General features: G+C 41.5%; 1 protein-coding gene across 1 annotated transcript in view; it reads right to left on the reverse strand.

Moving 5' to 3' along the window:
* The window catches only part of OXCT1 (3-oxoacid CoA-transferase 1), a 145,520-nt gene that overhangs the window by 106,100 nt on the left and 19,951 nt on the right, over window positions 1-19,469 (reverse strand). The window contains exons 4-7 of the mRNA XM_066240380.1: window positions 18,420-18,555; window positions 15,477-15,626; window positions 9,865-9,971; window positions 6,057-6,117 (exon numbers count right to left, since the gene is read on the reverse strand). Of these exons, the coding sequence (XP_066096477.1) occupies window positions 6,057-6,117; window positions 9,865-9,971; window positions 15,477-15,626; window positions 18,420-18,555 (454 nt within the window). The remainder of the gene's footprint in view (window positions 1-6,056; window positions 6,118-9,864; window positions 9,972-15,476; window positions 15,627-18,419; window positions 18,556-19,469) is intronic.

The raw sequence follows: 19,469 nt of genomic DNA on the forward strand, positions 1-19,469 counted from the left end.
TTCTTTTTTCCCTTTTTTCCAAGTGAGAGGAGGGAAGACAGAGAAAGAGACTCCCGCATGTGCCCCAACTGAGATCTACCCAACCCCATCTGGGGCCAATGCTCCAGTATCAAGCTATTTTTAGTGCTTGAGGCTATTGCATTCCAACAGAGCTAACCTCAGTGCCTGGGGCCATGCTAGAACCAATCAAGCCACTGGCTGCAAGAGGGGAAGTAGGAGAGAAGGTGGGGAAGGGATGGAGAAGCTAATGGTCACTTCCACTGTGTGCCCTGACTGGGAATTGAACCAGGGATATCCACACACCAAGCTGATGCTTTACCACTGAACCAACCATCCAGGGTGATAAGTTGCTTTTTCAACAGAAACAGATAGCTTCTCAAAGAAAACCAGGATGGCCTGACCAGGAGGTGGCACAGTGGAGAGTCGGACTGGGATGAGGAAGACCCAGGTTCGAAACCCAGGGGTCGCCGGCTTGAGTGCGGGCTCATCTGGTATGAGCAAAAGCTCACCAGCTTGGATCCAAGGTCGCTGGCTTGAGCAAGGGGTTACTCGGTCTGCTGAAGGCCCACGGTCAAGGCACATATGAGAAAGCAATCAATGAACAACTAAGGTATTGCAATGAAAAACTGATGTTTGATGCTTCTCATCTCTCTCCATTCCTGTCTGTCCATATCTATCCCTTTCTCTGACTCTTGCTCTGTCTCTGAAAAAATAAATAAATAAAAATTTAAAAAAAAAATGAAAGAAAACCAGGATGGTAGGACATGCACCCGGGGAGCAGCAGAACTTGCAAGAAGCTGAGGGTTAGCTAGCAAAGCCCCTCCAGAAGCCAAATGAATCCCCCTGGGAGGACTCAACAGTCCTGCTGCTCCTCATTCTATGTCCAGGATGCTCGCCAAGAGCCATGCTCCCTGGCTGCTTTTGTACTTAAACTTAAGAAGTTTGTCAGGAAAGACTGCACCCACTCAAACAGAGGCCAGTCCAGAAATAACAGTCTGGTCTAAAACGAGAAGCCTCTTCCTGGCATGTGTGCCAGATGTCCACCCACTGTATTTAGTTTTCCCAAGTAACTACCTGGCTCCTAAAAATGGGAAGACTGGAACAGCCAGCATTCACGATGTCACAGCTGTGTGGTGACACATGCTGATGGCTGCAGGTTTTAAGAAACACAAATGCAATATTCATATTGGTGTTGCTAAAGGGGAAAACAGACATAACCAATAGATCACCTCTTTGGTTTTACACAGCTCATGAGTCTGCTTCAGACACATGGGAAAGGGAAAACTTTTCTGAAAAGGAGTAACGTTCCCCTAAACAGGAGCTAAAAATAATGTCACGGGCAACTTTGGTATTTTCTTTAATTCAAGATAAAATTGCTGGTGTACTTCTTGACATTTAAAAAAAAAGCAAGAGACAGCATGTATGTTCCTTTGTCACCTTATTTCTAGGTACAAAAAAAATGTTCAGATGTCTAAGGGAATTGTCATTAATGTTTTAGATATTTATAGTTCTAGCCTTCTTAAATCTCAGGTTACAGGACGTGAACAGGGAGGTGACAGGAAAAAGCTGGCATTGTGGAGTGGCATGTGGCACAGGAGACAGGCTCTAACTCACATTCTGCTACTGGCAAGTCCTCTGTCCTCATCTATAAGAGAAAGAAGATCAGCTAAGAGTTCTGATACTGAGTCTTTGAGACGTCAGGTGGAGTCACCGCTACGGTTCCCACGGCTTCCGACACCGCAGTACCAGGGTGGACAGTTGACCCAAATTTGTGAAAAACTGCAAAGTGCAAAGAGGCTACACAACAGAAGAAACAGAATCCAAGAAACAGACTGAATGAAACTGCAGGGCTACTGACTGTGGGGTGGTGCTTCTCCAAGGCAAAGGGTACCAGAGGAAAAAGAGCCCCTACTTGAAATAACTGGCAAGGAAGGCCAAGGATAGAGGAATCCAGTTGTCAACAAACTCCCTAAGGCAAAGGGTACCAGAGGAAAAAGAGCCCCTACTTGAAATAACTGGCAAGGAAGGCCAAGGATAGAGGAATCCAGTTGTCAACAAACTCCCTATCTATTTGACTCTAAGAATTAGCATTGAAATTTCACCCCTGGATTTTCGCTATCTTTCAAACATCATCCACTTATTATGACTTGAGAGTATTTTATACAATAATAGAACAAAGCAGACACCCTGGATCAGTCTTTCCAAGGTTCTAACCGAGCTCCATCCAGTTGGGTGACATAGATATGTGACTTAACATTTCTGTGTTTTAAAATTGTCACCTGTAAAATAAGATAATAATGATCCCTACCTCACAGGACTATTGGGAGGACTAAATCATCATCATAATAATAATGTACACAATGCCTGACCAGGCGGTGGCACAGTGGATAGAGCATAGGACTGGGAAGCGGAGGACCCATGTTCGAGACCCCGAGGTCGCCAGCTTGAGCGCAGGCTCATCTGGTTTGAGCAAAAGCCCACCAGCTTGAACCCAAGGTCGCTGGCTTGAGCAAGGGGTTACTCGGTCTGCTGAAGGCCCATAGTCAAGGCACATATGAGAAAGCAATCAATGAACAACTAAGGTGTTGCAACGAAAAACTAATGATTGATGCTTCTCATCTCTCTCCATTCCTGTTTGTCCCTATCTATCCCTCTCTCTGACTCTCTCTGTCACTGTAAAAAAAATATATATATATATGTATATAATAATAATAATGCACACAAGAAATACAGCAGTGACTAATAGATAACTATTTGTTTAATGGCCACCATATGTTAATATTTAACAGGCACAAGAATATGTATGTAATTTATGATCTCTGAAGAGTCCTCTTAAATTACACACCGCAGAGACCAGCTCACTATCGTCCTCTGCACTTGGGCCACTACATGGTGATGCAGGGTGGGGCCAGAGGAAAGGGACTACAGACTCCTGGAGACCACTGCAGGTCATGGAGAGCACAGAGCACGGCTCAGGACATCCAAGACATTCACCACACTCACGATAATTCAAAGTCATGAGTCCAAACAGACTTTTCATATCAGAAAACACTCACTCTACTCACTATCCCCAACTCCCAATTCTTTACTACTTTTTGGCACACAGTTCTAACAATCCATGGGCATGTGGAGCTCTTGTACTGTGAGCACACGGAGGCTAGGCTAGCAAGGGTCTGCTGTCTAGGCAGCTGTGCTCACATTCCTAAATGAGAACGACACATCAGGTTTCATCTCGACCCTTCTAATCAGGCTCCGTCCAACAGAACTTTCTGTATCTACGCTGACCAACACAGCAGGCAGAAGTCATGAGTGAACAGAAACCAAATTCTTTTTTTTTGTTTTGTTTTGTTTTGTTTTGGGTGTTTTTTTTAGAAACCAAATTCTTACTTTAATTTTCATTAATTTACATTTTCAAAGCCACATGCAGCCAGTGGCTACCATGCTGGTCAAGACAGGCTTAGGCAATGGGGAATGGCTGTCGGCAGCCCTGCATTCAAAGGGATCCTAGTGGAAGTCTGGCCCGAATAGGAAAGACTGCCGACACAGATCAGACACATGTGTTCAGGACAAGGGACAAGCCTTAATCCTACCTGCAGGCTCAGTTAGAGGACTGGAGATGCATCCCCTTACACCAAAAGTTAGAACCTCTCTTTCTAACATCTACAGTGATTCTGACACTTGAGGGTCATTTACTCCTCTTAGAAGAAATAAGGTTGGCTAAAAAGAACTAGATTACAAAAGAAAAACCAACAACTTTACCTAGAATAATACATAATGCCCTTAGTACTCAGAGAAGAAATACTGACTTCCAGAAACTTTACAAAAGTACATAAAATCCACAGAGCATTAAGCTAGCAATTATTTTAAGCTATGTTACAGGCTTTTCTTCAGTAATGTTACAGATGTATACCACAGACAGATTATTAAAATGATTCAATAAAAAAATAAAAAAAACATTACACAAGATATAAACCACATTATCCATTTTAAATGACGAAAATATACTAAAGTCACTGCAAAAGAAACCACCATGCCTTAAAAACACACATTTTTTTGGCACACAGTTCTAACAATCCATGGGCATGTGGACCTCTTGTACTGTGAGCACACGGTAGCTCACAGTACTTAAAAACTTAAAGCACTTAAAACACTTAAAAACACTAGCACTTAAAAACAACACATTTCATTTTACTAACCAATGTCACTCCAATAAATGTGGTAAAAATGTTTTTAAAAATATACTTCATTTTGTAAGAGAGGAATATAACTGTAGTGTTTGATTATTTCAAAAATACCACTGTGCCACTGTTATGAAATACCATATGGCAAACACACCACCATCATCATGAGAAAATTCAAGAACACACATATCCTCATTTCTAGACACCAAGATGGGTTACTACAGATCCTTCCCAAGGGAAAACTATCTCAAGCTACCATGAAAATATGATCCTAAGTTGATCCTCGCAGCCTTGAGCTAAGAATCATTTTTGCAGTCTCCTCTGGGGTCCAAATTGTATATAATCAAAATGGGAGGGTTTTAGTTTAAAGACTTTGCCTGACCAGGCAGTGGCGTAGTGGATAGAGCGTCAGACTGGGATGCGGAAGACCCAGGTTCGAGACCCCAAGGTCGCCAGATTGAGCGCGGGCTCATCTGGTTTGAGCAAAAGCCCACCAGCTTGAGCCCAAGGTCGCTGGCTCGGGCAAGGGGTTACTCGGTCTGCTGAAGGCCCGTGGTCAAGGCACATGTGAGAAAGCAATCAATGAATAACTAAGGTGTCGCAACGAAAAACTGATGATTGATGCTTCTCATCTCTCTCTGTTCCCGTCTGTCTGTTCCTATCTATCCCTCTCTCTGACTTTCTCTCTGTCTCTGTAAAAAAATAAAATAAAATAAATAGATAAAAAATTAAAAAAATAAAAATTAAAAGAAAGTGTTTTTAAAAAAAGGACCTTTTTCTACCCTGGAGCTTTAACTCGGAGAAAGCTCTAGAATTCTTCAAGTCTCTCCCAAATTCTGAGATGTCCAAAGGAGGGTCAGTTAGGGCCTTAATTCAAATGCTCTGCCTAGAATCAATCAAACAAGTATTTGCAATAGTCTCCTTCTTCCTTACAGAATTCACAGTATCTAACATAGTAAGACGATGAACTTCCCCCGATACAAATAACTTCTCCTAGGGTTATGTGTACAAATATTCACCTTGGGATCTCACCCGAGAAGATCTGTTTTACTGTAGTACCAAAGGGCTTTCATAAGCTGGTTCCATTACAGCCTGCTCCTCAAAGAAAGAATTCTAGTAAGACTCTAAAAACCAGAAAGCTACTATCACTGCAAATTTTCAACTATTAGATATTTATTTATTTATTTATTTATTTATTTATTTTACAGAGACAGAGAGTCAGAGAGAGGGACAGACAGACAGGAACGAAGAGAGATGAGAAGTATCAATCATCAGTTTTTTATATTTTATTTTTATTTATTTATTTTTTTATTTATTCATTTTTAGAGAGGGAGAGAGAGACAGAGAGAGAAGGGGGAGGAGCTGGAAGCATCAACTCTCATATGTGCCTTGACCAGGCAAGCCCAGGGTTTCGAACCGGCGACCTCAGCATTTCCAGGTCGACGCTTTATCCACTGCGCCACCACAGGTCAGGCAATCATCAGTTTTTCATTGCGACACCTTAGTTATTCATTGATTGCTTTCTCATATGTGCCTTGACTGTAGGCCTTCAGCAGACCGAGTAGCCCCTAGCTCAAGCTTTGCTCAAACCAGATGAGCCCCTGCTCAAGCTGGCAACCTCGGGGTCTCAAACCTGGGTCTTCCGCATCCCAGTCCAATGCTCTATCCACTGTGCCACCGCCTGGTCAGGCTCAACTATTAGATATTTAAATCAAATCCTTACATATTCAGAATGAAAAGCTGCCATTGTTTGTCCTCAAAAAAAAAAAAAAAACAGAAAAAAATAAATGAACTGTCGTACTTTTCCTTAAACTATTAATATACAACATCAACAAATGTCAACATTGGGAAAGCAGGGATAACCCTTATTCTTACCTCTACCACCGTGGTGCTTGCAGCTTTGCACATTGGCAGGTTGAAATTTCCTGCGCTTTTCCTACGTGGGGGGAGGGGAGAGAAGACCAGACATCAGCGGTGCTTCCGGCAGCTCTAACTACAGGCTAAAAGAATTTCTATAAGGGAAGAATCTGTGAATCTTTTCAGAAAGAGTACATCATATCTTGTTAATAAAGTTTATATTTTTCTTTTTTAAGATGTTTTATTTGTTTATTATTTCAGTTAAAGTTTTATAATTATTTTATAAAAAAATTATATGAGACCCACTTCATTCAATTATCTAGTTGTTTGTTGTAGGAGGTTGAGAAAAAGAGGGACTATGTTTCATGTTCAACATATAAATTTTACCCAGAAAAATAAAGTGGATATTAATAAATCTATTTAAAACTAATTTCCCCAAAACTTTTTACTGGGATACCACTTTGTTTCTATAGTTAAATATTTCACTAAACTCGCTCCAATTACAATATTAAGAAAAAGTAGCTAATACTTCATGTAACAAGTTACAGTAATTATATTCTCTATTAAAGAGAGGCCTATTGCTGAAAATTAACGGAACGCTCACGGGTAATGTGTGAGTCACCAATAAAGACTGTGCTGGAGAACCCAACTCTAATGAACGTGTTCAAAGTAAAACACCCACATTAGACCCTGAGGTATAAAAATTTCAAGAAGGTGCCAATTTTGCTGATAGTTCTACATTTCTACAATAAATTCCAAAATGAATGCACTTGCTCTAACCAGAAAAAGTGAAAATATATTTTTGTTTCTGAGACTGTTAAGTTGATAGAAAAATTTCTTTGGTAAAGGGAAATAAGCCACAGCTATGTTTTACTAGCACTGTTAGGTCATCAACATTTATTTCGCTTGGATTCAAGGACAGGCATAAGAACAGGTGTGCCCCTGAGGGAGGAGTCCTTGTGCACCCCACCAGTCATTCTGTCGGTTCCATTAGAGGTCTAGCTTTAAGAGCTCCAAGGCAGAGTGGGCGGAGGTGGAGGCATGCAGGACTGCCCCACTTTAACAATGGCCAAGACAGACCTCTTCACCAGTCGTCCCACTAAATGTGAAGGCCGTCCTAGAAGTCAGTGTCTTAAGGATCTAAGTTACTTGACCATTAGAGATAAGCTCTCTCATCAAAACTCAATGTTTATTTGATCCACAGGCATGAAGTCTGGGGTCAGAATAGCCCTTGTACAGTCTTTAGACACCAGACCTAGGCAATGGAGCAAAGATAAATTTGTGGAAACATTTTAAATAATTCATTTCCATTTGCTACTGTACAATTCCATACCTCTTTTTTTAAAAAATAGCAATGAAACTTTGCAAACATGGAACCAAAGTGTTAAGTAAAGTATGGTGAACATGATACAAAATGTCTTCTGTAATTGCCAAAATTAGTTATAATTCAAAAAACTGGCTGAATTCAAGAAATCAAATATAGTATTAATATTATATTATAAATTCTTCAGAAATGAGCAAAACCAGCAGGAGAGTGGTCACAGAGTACTTCATTGTGATTGCACAAAAGCTGCATTTGGTAGAGATAAAAAAAATTGCTCACCAAAAGCAGATGTCCTTTACCTCCTCCCTTCTATGTTTTTCTTGTCACAAATTATCTCTGTCTATCCTGTGTGTTCCTATGGACCAATGTCACCCCATTAAATTAAATTTCTAGATAAAAAAATTATTTAAAAATAAGCAGTATATGAAAATGCTATGAGGGAAAAATCATTTCTGTAACTGTTGGTCAAATAAGTTTGTAAATATGATGTATATGTTTGCTCGCTTTGGGTGTTGGGGACAGGCTGTAAGCTGGCATAGTCACTATAGCCTAAGGCTTACTTTTAAGACTAAGCCTTTCCCTCCCGTCTAATACTAAGGTCTTCTCAAAACTAAGCTTTTCCCCACACCCTTGGCTGTTGCATGATGTGGGGTGGTGTACTCTTAGGAGGAATCCCATTTATGCCTTAGATAAGTGGCTTTGTATCAGAGACTTTCTTATTTGTATATTGGCTTAAAGGCTTTAATTTCTACACTATGAGGCAGATGGGGTGGGGGGCTCTCACTCAGATCCTGCCATCAGCATTGCAGAGGAGAGGCAGCCAAGATGGCGGGGTGCTGAAAAGGAAGCCAGTTTGTGCAGAGTTGGTGCAGAGAGAAGGAGATGGGGAACAGAGGTGAATAAGGCTGGTGAGGTTGAAACCTTTGATTCTAGGAAACTCGGATAAGTCAGTGGCTTTGGGAGCCCTGAATGGAAAGGGAAGTAATTCCCACTGTGTGTATTCACTCGCCCACCGGGTGCGAGCTAGGATTAAAGGTAATGGCCCACCAGTTCTTGGCTCCGTTGTTTCATTACCGTCTGTCCGAATCAAATGCGAACCTGCACGGGCTAGGCGGCTGTGATGGTGGCCACGGCTACTGGCCATACAGTAACCTAATAAGTGAAATTTTTAAAACCAAACATTTTGAAAAACGTTTTTTGAAACCTTTATGTGTATATTAAAAGGCAGCATAATAATAACAAAAAACCTATATAATCTACAAACCCAAAATATTAAACACTTGGTATTAAGAGAGTTTAGGGTAATCAGAAGATCTTAAACTCTACTAAGCCTGGGGATGAATATCTTCGCCTATCCAGTTAATGAGAAGGCATGTTCACTGTTATTAAGGTTAAACAACTTTCCAGACAAAACCTTTATAAGCATTTCCTAGATGACACCAATAGGACTAGAGATGATCTAACCAAAATAATTTTGTTAGCAGCATATTTCCAGAATATAAAAGTAACTAAGGCAGGTTAACTTAGGCAAGTAACAAAATCAAAATAAAATATAACTGTGTGCTTTTCTAATGTTTTCTAAGCATGTTAATATTTTAACTGGTCTTGGAGACAAAAATACACAGGAGAAAAGATTATCTGTATGTGACTAAATACAAGGGTATTGTGGGTGAAAAAAATTGTTTTTTAATAAATCAAGATGTGGCAACAAACTGAACCTGACAAGCTCAGGGAAAGCCTATTCAATGGCCTTGTGAACTCAGGGAACTAAGGTAAACACATGATGGTCTAAATCAATCCTTTCTAACTAAGAGCAGTTCATGGTGGGTAGTCAAGTCCTAGGGAGCTATTCTGTATCTGAACAAAGATCAGTGTTTGCTTTGAAGCCTGCTGCTGCCTTCTGCATCTACAATAATGTCCCTGATAACACTTGGAAATGTAGGAGTAATCTTTTCCCTGACCCCTCAGGCAGGCATCCCACCAGAGCAGGAATCAACAAACCCCTCCATTGTTATTATTATCATGTTAATTAACTTTGCGGTCTAGTGCCTTCCTATGTAAGAGGTTTTAATGTATACACCTTCACTTTTACCCAATTGCAGAGATCTCCGCCCCCTTTGCTTTCTCCTGCTACTTTATCACCAATTTCATGTAACCTCTTAGGTCTTCCCTTTTGATTCTAATGTATAAAATAAGTGGTAAAATCGCCAATTGGAGGAGCATTTTCTCATGCTGTTGAGACTTTGCTTCCCGGCAACTGTCCACAGTATGGCTCAAATAAACTGATAAAAAATTCTTACAGGTTTGGAAGTCTGTTTGTTTTTTCATTGACAGTATATAGATACAAATGGTTAACAAGCAGAGAAATCAGAACAGACTCCCATTTTAAAATAAATTTTTCAATACCAAACACATCAAGACATCCATATTGTAATCATAATTTAGGAAATATAGAGTTGATGAAAAGCACTTCATTCATATTTTTTAAGACCATCATACTACCTGAAAATGACATTTCCCGCACGGTCTGCCTTCCATGCTTTCACCAATGCATAATCGCCTGTAATGGCTTCCTCCAAAATAAAATGTTGACCCTTGAACTCTCTCACCTGCAGGACAGAGAGGGCACCGTCAGGTATCTGCACAGGTCTTGTTTGGTTGTGCTGTGTGCTCTGATAAAGGCAGAGCAGAGGGACAGAACTGTTTCTCAGAACTCTAAATCCAAACAGAGACCCCAAGCATGAGTCATGGTGGGCCACTGCGACGCTGTCCAAGTGCTGGAAGGGCGACTAAGGGAACAGCCTGTGCAAAGGCTCAGAGACAAGCGAGAGCTTGGTCAGTCTGAGGAACTGAGGTAGAGACTGTGTAAATCAGCATTCATTTTATTACTTGTGTGCATATGTTATGTATTGAATATAAAAATAGTCCCTTGTACCCTGTACTGCAGGGAAAAAAAAAAACTATATAATTTTCATGAAGTGGCCAAAGTGCTATTTTTATATATAAAATAGTTATAAAAATTCATTCATATCTCTAATTAATCTATAATCACTTGATGAGATTTTAATTAAAATTCCTAGAATTTGTAGATGACATTGGAGAGAATTAACACACCATATCTTCCCACCCATAAGCATAATATTTTTGGAAGTATTCTACCTTTTAGTAGTTGCATAATTTTAACCCCAAAAACTTTAGATATATATTTTAGGTGTAGTCATAGGTCCTTCCCAGTTTCTGACACTATTATGAATGTTATATTTTATTCTATTACACCTTCTCTTCTGCCATTAGTGGTCTAACGGAATGCTATTGATTCGTGTATGTTTATTGCCTTTAGTTCTACTGTGAATGGAGGGTGCAGGATGGAGAAGAGAAGCAGCTTCAAGCAAACTGCCATTGGAAACAACCCAAAGACAAAGCTAGGCTCCATCCATCTCTGCACAGGATGGGAGCACTGAAAAGCAGAACTCCATTCCCATTCCCACTGTGCCCCCTAGTGGACAAACGGCTGCAATTTTATAGAAAGCTTCAGAAAAAAGTTGAGGTACATTAACTTCTTTAACTATAGTTTAAAACTGAAATCCTTTCTTAAACAACAGCTTCCTTAAAGACATTATCCCACCTTCCTGCTGGATAAGATTAATTAATTTACAGAATCATTATAATATAATGATTATATAATATACGGATCTTCTTAATATGAACTTAGACAAATTATATAAAAGATGTTTATAAGCTGCACATCAATATATAGTTTTTAAAAAAACCTTATGTATTTAAGAGTCACCACTGTAAGCATCAATGATAATATTTACATAGAAATCTAGAAAATTCCATATAAATCTAAATATATGTTAACCCAGCGGAAAGTTTTAAAAAATGTTTTTAAATTCTAATTATATAATTTCCTGGTAGATCTACACACTAGCAGTTGGTGAGCTTTAGCTAATATTCTGTATGTTTTTTAACCCTTTGAGTAGTACGAACATTCATGTACATCCTTGTGCTTCCCGACCATCCAGAGTATGATCGATTTATTTTAAAAATGTGTAAGGCAACATTAAAAATAGGCAAATGTATGTTCTTCTTGTTTCCACACATTGGTTATCAAACAAACATGATTTTAAGTTAATAAAATTGTAACTGGAACTAATTTCATTTTTTGAAAAAAAAAACTCACTCCCGGGGGTCAGCGAACATGAAAAAAAACTCACTACTCAAAGGGTTATAAAGGGACGAATTGGTTTTGTCAAACTAGCTATTAAACTCAAGAGTCATGAGTTTCATCATCTCAACTTCATCTTTCCATTCCTTTCTTGAATCTATTCTAGAAAAATCACTCTTTAAGGTCACCATGACCTCTATGTTTCCAGATCCAATGGCCAATTCCCTGGGCTCTACTCCCCAGCCTTGCACCCTCTCTGACACATGTTGTCACACCCTCCTCTGTAAACCTCCTGGTTCCCGTTTCACTTGCTAGGCATGTTCCGTTCCTCTGTCCTGCTGCTTAGAGGCCTCTTCCCGACCTTTAAAGGCACAATAGGTGTTCTCGATCTCCTCTCCAGCCCTAGCCACTGCTCTGGTCCCACAGACTTAAACACTATATGCCCATGACCCTGATGTTCCCAGCCCAGCTCTGCACCTCCCCGGGCTGCAGCGTTCTGAGCCCCTCCTCCTGGGGACTGGGGACATCTCAGCCGCACAGGGTCACTAATGGAGCTTGCTGACTCCCCCCACGCTCGGCCCATCTCAGTAAGCAGCACGCCGATCCTTGTCTGTTCTCACACCTACCACCAATCCATCAGTAAATCCTGCTGGCTTTACTAGCGGCATGTACCCCAATTCCAACCACTTCTCATGAATTCCACTGGTACCACTTTACATTCCCACCTAGGTTAACAAACAGCCTCTAATCTCTTTCACTGCAGCTGCACTTGGTCCCTACAAAAAAACAAAAACAAAAAACCACATCACTTCTCAACAGCTACAACACGCCAAACTTTAACACTGAGCACATCACTTCCACCAACTTTCTGTTGGCTGCTCACCACACTCACTAAAATCCAAACTCCCGGGATCTGGCCCCTGCCTTTCTTCACCCTCCAATCCTACTGCTCTCTGTCTCATTCACTCTGTTCCAGTCTCACCGCCCTGCTGTTCCACACACAGGGCAAGCCTGCTTCAGGACCTTGTCTTCCTCCCTCCGTCTGACAGATTTACAGCCCTCTGAGCTCCCCCCCCCCCCAGCTCATTCTCCTAGTTTATTCAGGTCTCTACAAATGTAATCCCAAACACCATCTCCCCAGCCACTGATCACTCTCTCTGCCCTGACCCTTCTTGACTATACTTCATAGCATTTTCAGAATTGACATAAGAAATGATTTGTAATATTCCTAGAGGGTCCAGACAAAACTACAAAACTATTAGGTCCATGCACCTGACTCCAGATTGAAATGAACCCAGGTATCCAGGACAGAGTCTAGTCTAGCCTATGTTTTCCCAAGGTGAGTTAATGCTAACAAGCTCTCAAAGGATTAACCCAACCTTTCTGGGCATCTTTATCTATATTACTAAGACCCATTTTAATAATTAGACTCCTTTTACTTTGTCAAGAACTTTTTAAACTTAATTAGAAAGTAAAGAAACAAGTAAGACAGAATATAAAAAAAATGTTAAATAAAAGCTAAGTCTCACAGGTCACCTTAAGCCAGTGGTTCTCATATTTTTTGAAGTCGGGGCACATTTAAAATCCTACAAATAGCCTGACCAGGCAGTGGCGCAGTGGATAGAGCATCGGATTGGGATGCGTAAGACCCAGGTTCAAGACCCCGAGGTCGCCAGCTTGAGCACGGGCTCATCTGGTTTGAACAAGAAAAGCTCACCAGCTTGGACCCAAGGTCACTGGCTGGAGCAAGGGGTTACTCAGTCTGCTGAAGGCCCATGGTCAAGGCACATATGAGAAAGCAGTCAATGAACAATTAAGGTGTCGCAACGAAAAACTAATGATTGATGCTTCTCATCTCTCTCCGTTCCTATCTGTCTGTCCCTATCTATCCCTCTCTCTGACTCTCTGTCACTATAAAAAAATAAAAATAAAAATTAAAAAAAATTAAAATCCTACAAATAATTGTAGGCGCACTATATACAAATTTCTGAGAAATGTTATAATAATTAAGTCAAATATTAAAATAAATATAAGTCCAAGTGTGCTTTTATGGTAATTAAAATAAATACAACACAATTAAATTTATTCTGACATTAAAAAACATTTTTATGTTACATTTTTTGTTATGCTTTTTAGAATTTGTAAAAAAGGGGTTAAAAATAAACAACAAAAAAGTTATCTTTTTTTTTTTTCCTTTTACTGAAGCTGGAAACGAGGAGAGACAGTCAGACAGACTCGCATATGCGCCCGACGGGAATCCACCCGGCACGCCCATCAGGGGTGACACTCTGCCCACCAGGGGGCGATGCTCTGCCCCTCCAGGGCGTCGCTCTGCCGCGACCAGAGCCATTCTAGCGCTGGGGCCAAGGAGCCATCCCCAGCGCCCGGGCCATCTTTGCTCCAATGGAGCCTTGGCTGCGGGTGGGGAAGAGAGAGACAGAGAGGAAGGAGGGGGGGTGGAGAAGCAAATGGGCGCTTCTCCTATGTGCCCTGGTCGGGAATCGAACCCGGGTGCCCCACACGCCAGGCCGACACTCTACCGCTGAGCCAACCGGCCAGGGCCAAAAGTTATCTTTTTATATATAGAGATACATTCTTAGTAAGATTTAGTAAATTTGGCAGGTCCTGGTGTGAATGTGTTAAATTTTTTCATTCTTGTGTTTATGAGAAACATGAGTCTGATGTGTCCCAGCGATTTCTTCAATGTTTGGGCATATATTTGAAAGGCAAACTCTCATTTCCTTTTACTCTTAATTGTGTTGAGTACAGAAAACCCCCACCATACATATCATCTTAACTTTACACAAAACAAAGGCTAGAAGGAACTTGCCTCCAGTCTTTCCGGGGAACATGGTGGGTAGTGTAAACAATCCAGCACCACAGCTTAACAGCCTTTGCAACCTAATCAGGCAAGTGAGGTGGGGGTTGGGCAGACTGTCAGCTTACAGCCAACTCCCCACACCTCTGTCCCCCAAAAATCTAAACTCCAAAAACCCTATTGGTTTTTTGGTCTCCAACAAGCACATATTTCTCTGGAATACCATAGGGTGCACCTGGAAATCTTCTAGGGAGCACCAGTGCACCCTGGCGCACACTTTGAGAACCACTGGCTTAAGCAAAAAGGCTAAACTCCAGAGAAGGACAAGAAAGGCGACAAGATCACCCTCTTGTTTCTAAGTTTTCACTTCCCTGTAGAGAGGCTGAGCATTTCTGCAAACACCTATGTTCACCTACCTGAGCCACGTGGGCACGGAGATGGGAAGGATTCTAAACACACAGTAAAGAAAACAGTGGCCCATGTTAGTGTAAAAGTTGCCTCAAATCTGAATTCTCTCAATTATCTAGAGTTCGTTTCTAGCATGTGAGCGAAGTTACCAAGCACCAAGGGACCCCAGCCTACCCAGCACTTCCAACAAAACGAAGTCAATCAGTTTAGAGCTCACTTGTGTCCAGAATTCAAAATGAAGGCAATAGTGAGAACTCTCCATTCATTCCGCTATGTTACTATCTCCCTTTTTTTTTTAAGATTGTAGACAAACTTGTGATTTCTTTGGCTTGTTGTTTTTTTTTTGTCCCACATTCACGTTAGAAACCTGAACATGAAGAATTTAATATACAGATCAGACATCTACCATATTTATTACGTATAGAAGCATAATCAGCAGCTATAAAGCCTCCTACATATGTAAAAGTCTACCCCCAAAATGACTTCCGATAACTAATTCTAATTCACACATCTCCTACAGGTTACAGTTTCTTACCATTCACTTACTCCGGTTTTTCTGTGTGACTTGTTACTAGGAGATGCTCAGTTTGAGCTGGAAATGTGACCTAATACATTTACGTGAACGAGTGATGGAGTATGATTTCACGCTACTTTACCCCAGGAGCCCACCGGAACCCTAGGCTGGTGGCAGTGTCCTACGTCACCTGGGTGACTGCTCACCTCTCTCGGCTTACTGGCAATGGCGATGCTGCCGTCCTTGTTGTATTTGATCGGTGCCCCTCCTTCCTGTACCAGGGTCCCGTAGCCAGTGCTGGTGTAGAAGGCGGGGACGCCAGCCCCACCTGCACGAATCCTTTCTGCCAAAGAGCCCTGCAGGGGAGCAAGCGACACCTCACGCAAAGGTCAGCGAGTGCACTTCCGCAAGTGGTCACAGGGGCATTCCCAGACACAGTGACTACTCTCTGGGCTTCTTGTCCTAAACGGTCCTCCGTGCAGCAAACTGATGTATCTCACTAACAAAACATCCTGAGAAATTAATTTAAAACAGTCACTGCCTCTCAAGACAATAGCCTCCCTATTCTTAACCCACAAGGTGGAACTGCTTCTTCACACAATCATGTGTTCGGTGTCCATGTGCCTACTGGTTTCTACACATCAGTCTGTAATATTTTTAAATGCATTTTCAAATCTGAAGTACAGTATGTAACTGCAACTTTACATATCAAAAAACCGTAAGATTAAATGCTGTGTTTTATTGTGTGCTATGTGTAGGGGTGGCCTGAATCTTTTCACTAGTAACAATAGTGATCATTATAGAATAATAACGCAAATCATTCAAATTGATTTCAAATTTATTCTAAACCATTCTAAGTATTTCGTCTATTAACTAACCAAGGGAAAAGCCAAAGTTAGGTAAAGAATACAACATATAGACAAATTGGTTTTGAAAAGGTCAGAGTGCTTCAAATTTCATTTCAGAGTAGAAACAGCTGTCAGCCAAGTTTCTCTGTCCCTTCTCTTAATCAATTGGTCATCTTCATCCCCTGCTGGGTGCCAGTGACTTCAAATGCCCTGTCTTAGCTCTCTCCCACCCCCAATGCCTTCCCACCCAGTTTGCCCACGGTGGAATAAACTGGCCCTGCACATGCCCTGACACCCTCCCCACCACCGAAAAACTTGTCACAGTCCAGTGACAGCATGGTCACACTGGACAGCTACATGGTTAATCAGTAGTGAGAACCAGGGTTAGGTATTAACGACAAGGTGTTAATATTGTCCTACCTAAAAACAATTTTCTACTTTAACTGGGGCCTTAACTCAAAGAAAGGGCTAATCATTAGCATTTAAATACTGAGTCACTCAAGCATGTGGAATATTCTGGGGCCTCAACGGAAAATCTTACAGGTGACTATATATCTACTCTATCTAATGACTCTCCTTTGTGTTCTGGGTATTTTAAGGTAACAACATTCACAAAAATTCAATCCTCAAACAATCCTAATATCACCCCTTGTTTAAAATGTGTTTTATGTCCACTTACCACAAACACTTTGCTCCTTCTGTGTCCCCTGGCTCAGGGCCTGGACATTGAAAGTTCCTGGAGACAGGACTTCTGCAGGTTCCACCAAAGGGAGTCCTGGTCCCTGACACTTCACCAACCCTCCTTCCTGGCTCCCAGGCCAGGGCCCATGTTTATTTATGTGCCACTAAACTAGGGAGGGAGCTGACTTCTTTCAGCTTAAAGAAAGACCATAAAAGAAATATTAAGGAAGTTCCTCTCCCACATATACGGCCTCTGACAAAATAAGGAGGATGGCAAGATAGAAAAGATTAATCTTCCATAGCTCCAAATACAAAGGATAAGGTAGCTCAACCGACAATGTGACGAGGAAACGTGTGTGCTGTGCACTGAATTACATCCCCCCAAAATTCACGTAGGAAAGACTTAACCCCTGCGAATGACTGTATTTGGAGATAAGGCCTTTCTGGAAATCATCTGGGTTAAACAAGGTCTTAACAGTAGGGCTCTGAGTCATTAGGATTCATATTCTTATAAGATAAGATCCCTAAACAAATAGACAAAAGAAAAAAATAATAATAAAACACACACACAAAAACACACACGAAAGAGCTCCCAAGTACTTTACTTGCATGTGCTCACTCGCTCATGCTCTCTTCTCTCTCCTCCCATCCTATCACCCCCTCCAAGAACCAAATCAGCTGACACTTGGATCTTACACTTCCCACCAGAACAATGAGAAACAAATTTCCATTGTTTAACCCCCTCCCCCCCAGTCTGTGGTATTGTTGCTCTAGTACCACAAGCAGACTAAGATAGTATATCTTTTGCTAATTTAAAAAAGAAAAAAAAGGAAAGAAAGAAAACTTTAAATGAAAATGGGTAAACACCAAGAACGGGAGGCCATATGTGACCCTAAGTGGCACTGTGAAGCCTCAGGTAGAAAGAACTAACTGTTCCCTTAAAGTCTTTATAAAATTCTTCCACATTGTATCATTTCGTAGGCTCTGTTTCAGAACCCACGCCAAAATGAGATGCAAACACACACAGCCTGTAGACCCCTGCTTGACATAGATGCCTTCCAAAAGTTTGCGTTCCTCTACTCTAAACTCTTCAATGTAGCCCATGTTCACCAAAAGAGATGGTGTGGAAATGAGTGGGAACTCGCTAGATTAGTTTTGGTAACTGCTTGCTTTGTAATGACACTTCCCAGGGACCGGGGGCTCTAATCCCAGAACTTCTTCTGATGTAGTCAGTTTCACTCCACCCCCCTCCCCAAAGACTTCACCCTCCTAATCTGCCTCTGCAAGACCGGATTCCACATAAATTACTAATCCTATGATTTGTATGAACTGACTTTTAGGACAATCCTCAAACATTTCAGCAAGTTCTTTTGCATTTTTCCAGCACAATGTGCATTATGGTGCCAAGCTTTGAAATGTATCTTAGAGCCTAGGTATTTTTTTTATTAGAAATATCTCCTTTTTCTGTTGCACAGAGTTAGACTCTAGCAATTAGCTCATGTGACCTCCAAAATAGCATTTTCTCTGCCTGACCTGTGTTGCACAAAGACACAGCAGGGAGAAAAAGATAAATTTTAAAATAAGATAGTAGTATAAAAGAAAAGCAGAGAACTTTCTTACCTGAGGGGTCAGCTCCACTTCTAATTCCCCAGCTAAGTACTGCCGCTCAAATTCCGCATTTTCCCCCACGTACGAAGAGATCATGCGTTTGATCTGCCTGGACTTAAGTAGAAGGCCCAAGCCAAAGTTGTCAACCCTGGGAGGAAAATTCAAGCAGCTTACAATCAAAGGAACGTCTGGTAGAGCATTAATGTCGCCAATAGGCAAAAACACAAAATTGCATTAATTTAAAGGAATCCTACCACGAGGCATGTAACCCACATTCTCTTGATGCCTACCTTCCCTCCACCCTCCATCCTCACATGCTTCACACACACAAGAGCCATTCCTGCTCAACTGACCCTTTCCTCATTCTCAGAATGTATCATTTCCAAATCTCTAACAGCCCCCAGGCAGTCCTGACACCTGAATACTTCAAAGTAATCCAGGGGACAGGTAACCGTCAACCTTCTTCTGAACATTTTTCATAGTCCTAAGCCTTCCAATACAAAATCTAGTAACATTCCCACCCCTGCCATGGATATAAAAACCAGCCATACGATATACTCTCACTAGTTTCAAAAGAAAACTAGAGCCTCAGCGGTAGAGCATCAGCCCAGCGTGTGGAAGTCCCGGGTTTGATTCCTGGCCAGAGCACACAGGAGAAGTGCCCACCTGCTTCTACAGCCTTCCCCCTCTCCTTTTTCTCTATCTCTCTCTTCTCTTCCCGCAGCCAAGGCTCCATTGGAGTAAAGTTGGCTCAGGCAGTGAGGATGGCTCCATGGTCTCCACCTCAGGCAGTAGAATGGCTATGGCCACAACACAGCAACGGCCTCTAGTGGGCTTGCTGGGTGGATCCTGGCTGGGCGCATGCAGGAGTCTGTCTGTCTTCCCACCCCACCCCGCTTCTCACTTTGGGAGAAAAAATAAAATAAATAAAAAAGAAGAAAAGTAGAGCCTAAATTACAAATATTTTCAAGTGTACTTTGGCCATATGGGGAAAATCCCCTGAAGATTAATAATACAGTTGTCCAGTAGAGGACTCCAAACACTCAAGATTCTGTATCTCTT

The sequence above is a fragment of the Saccopteryx bilineata genome, chromosome 1, assembly GCF_036850765.1.
Source record: "Saccopteryx bilineata isolate mSacBil1 chromosome 1, mSacBil1_pri_phased_curated, whole genome shotgun sequence".
NCBI classification, from domain to species: Eukaryota; Metazoa; Chordata; class Mammalia; order Chiroptera; family Emballonuridae; genus Saccopteryx; species Saccopteryx bilineata.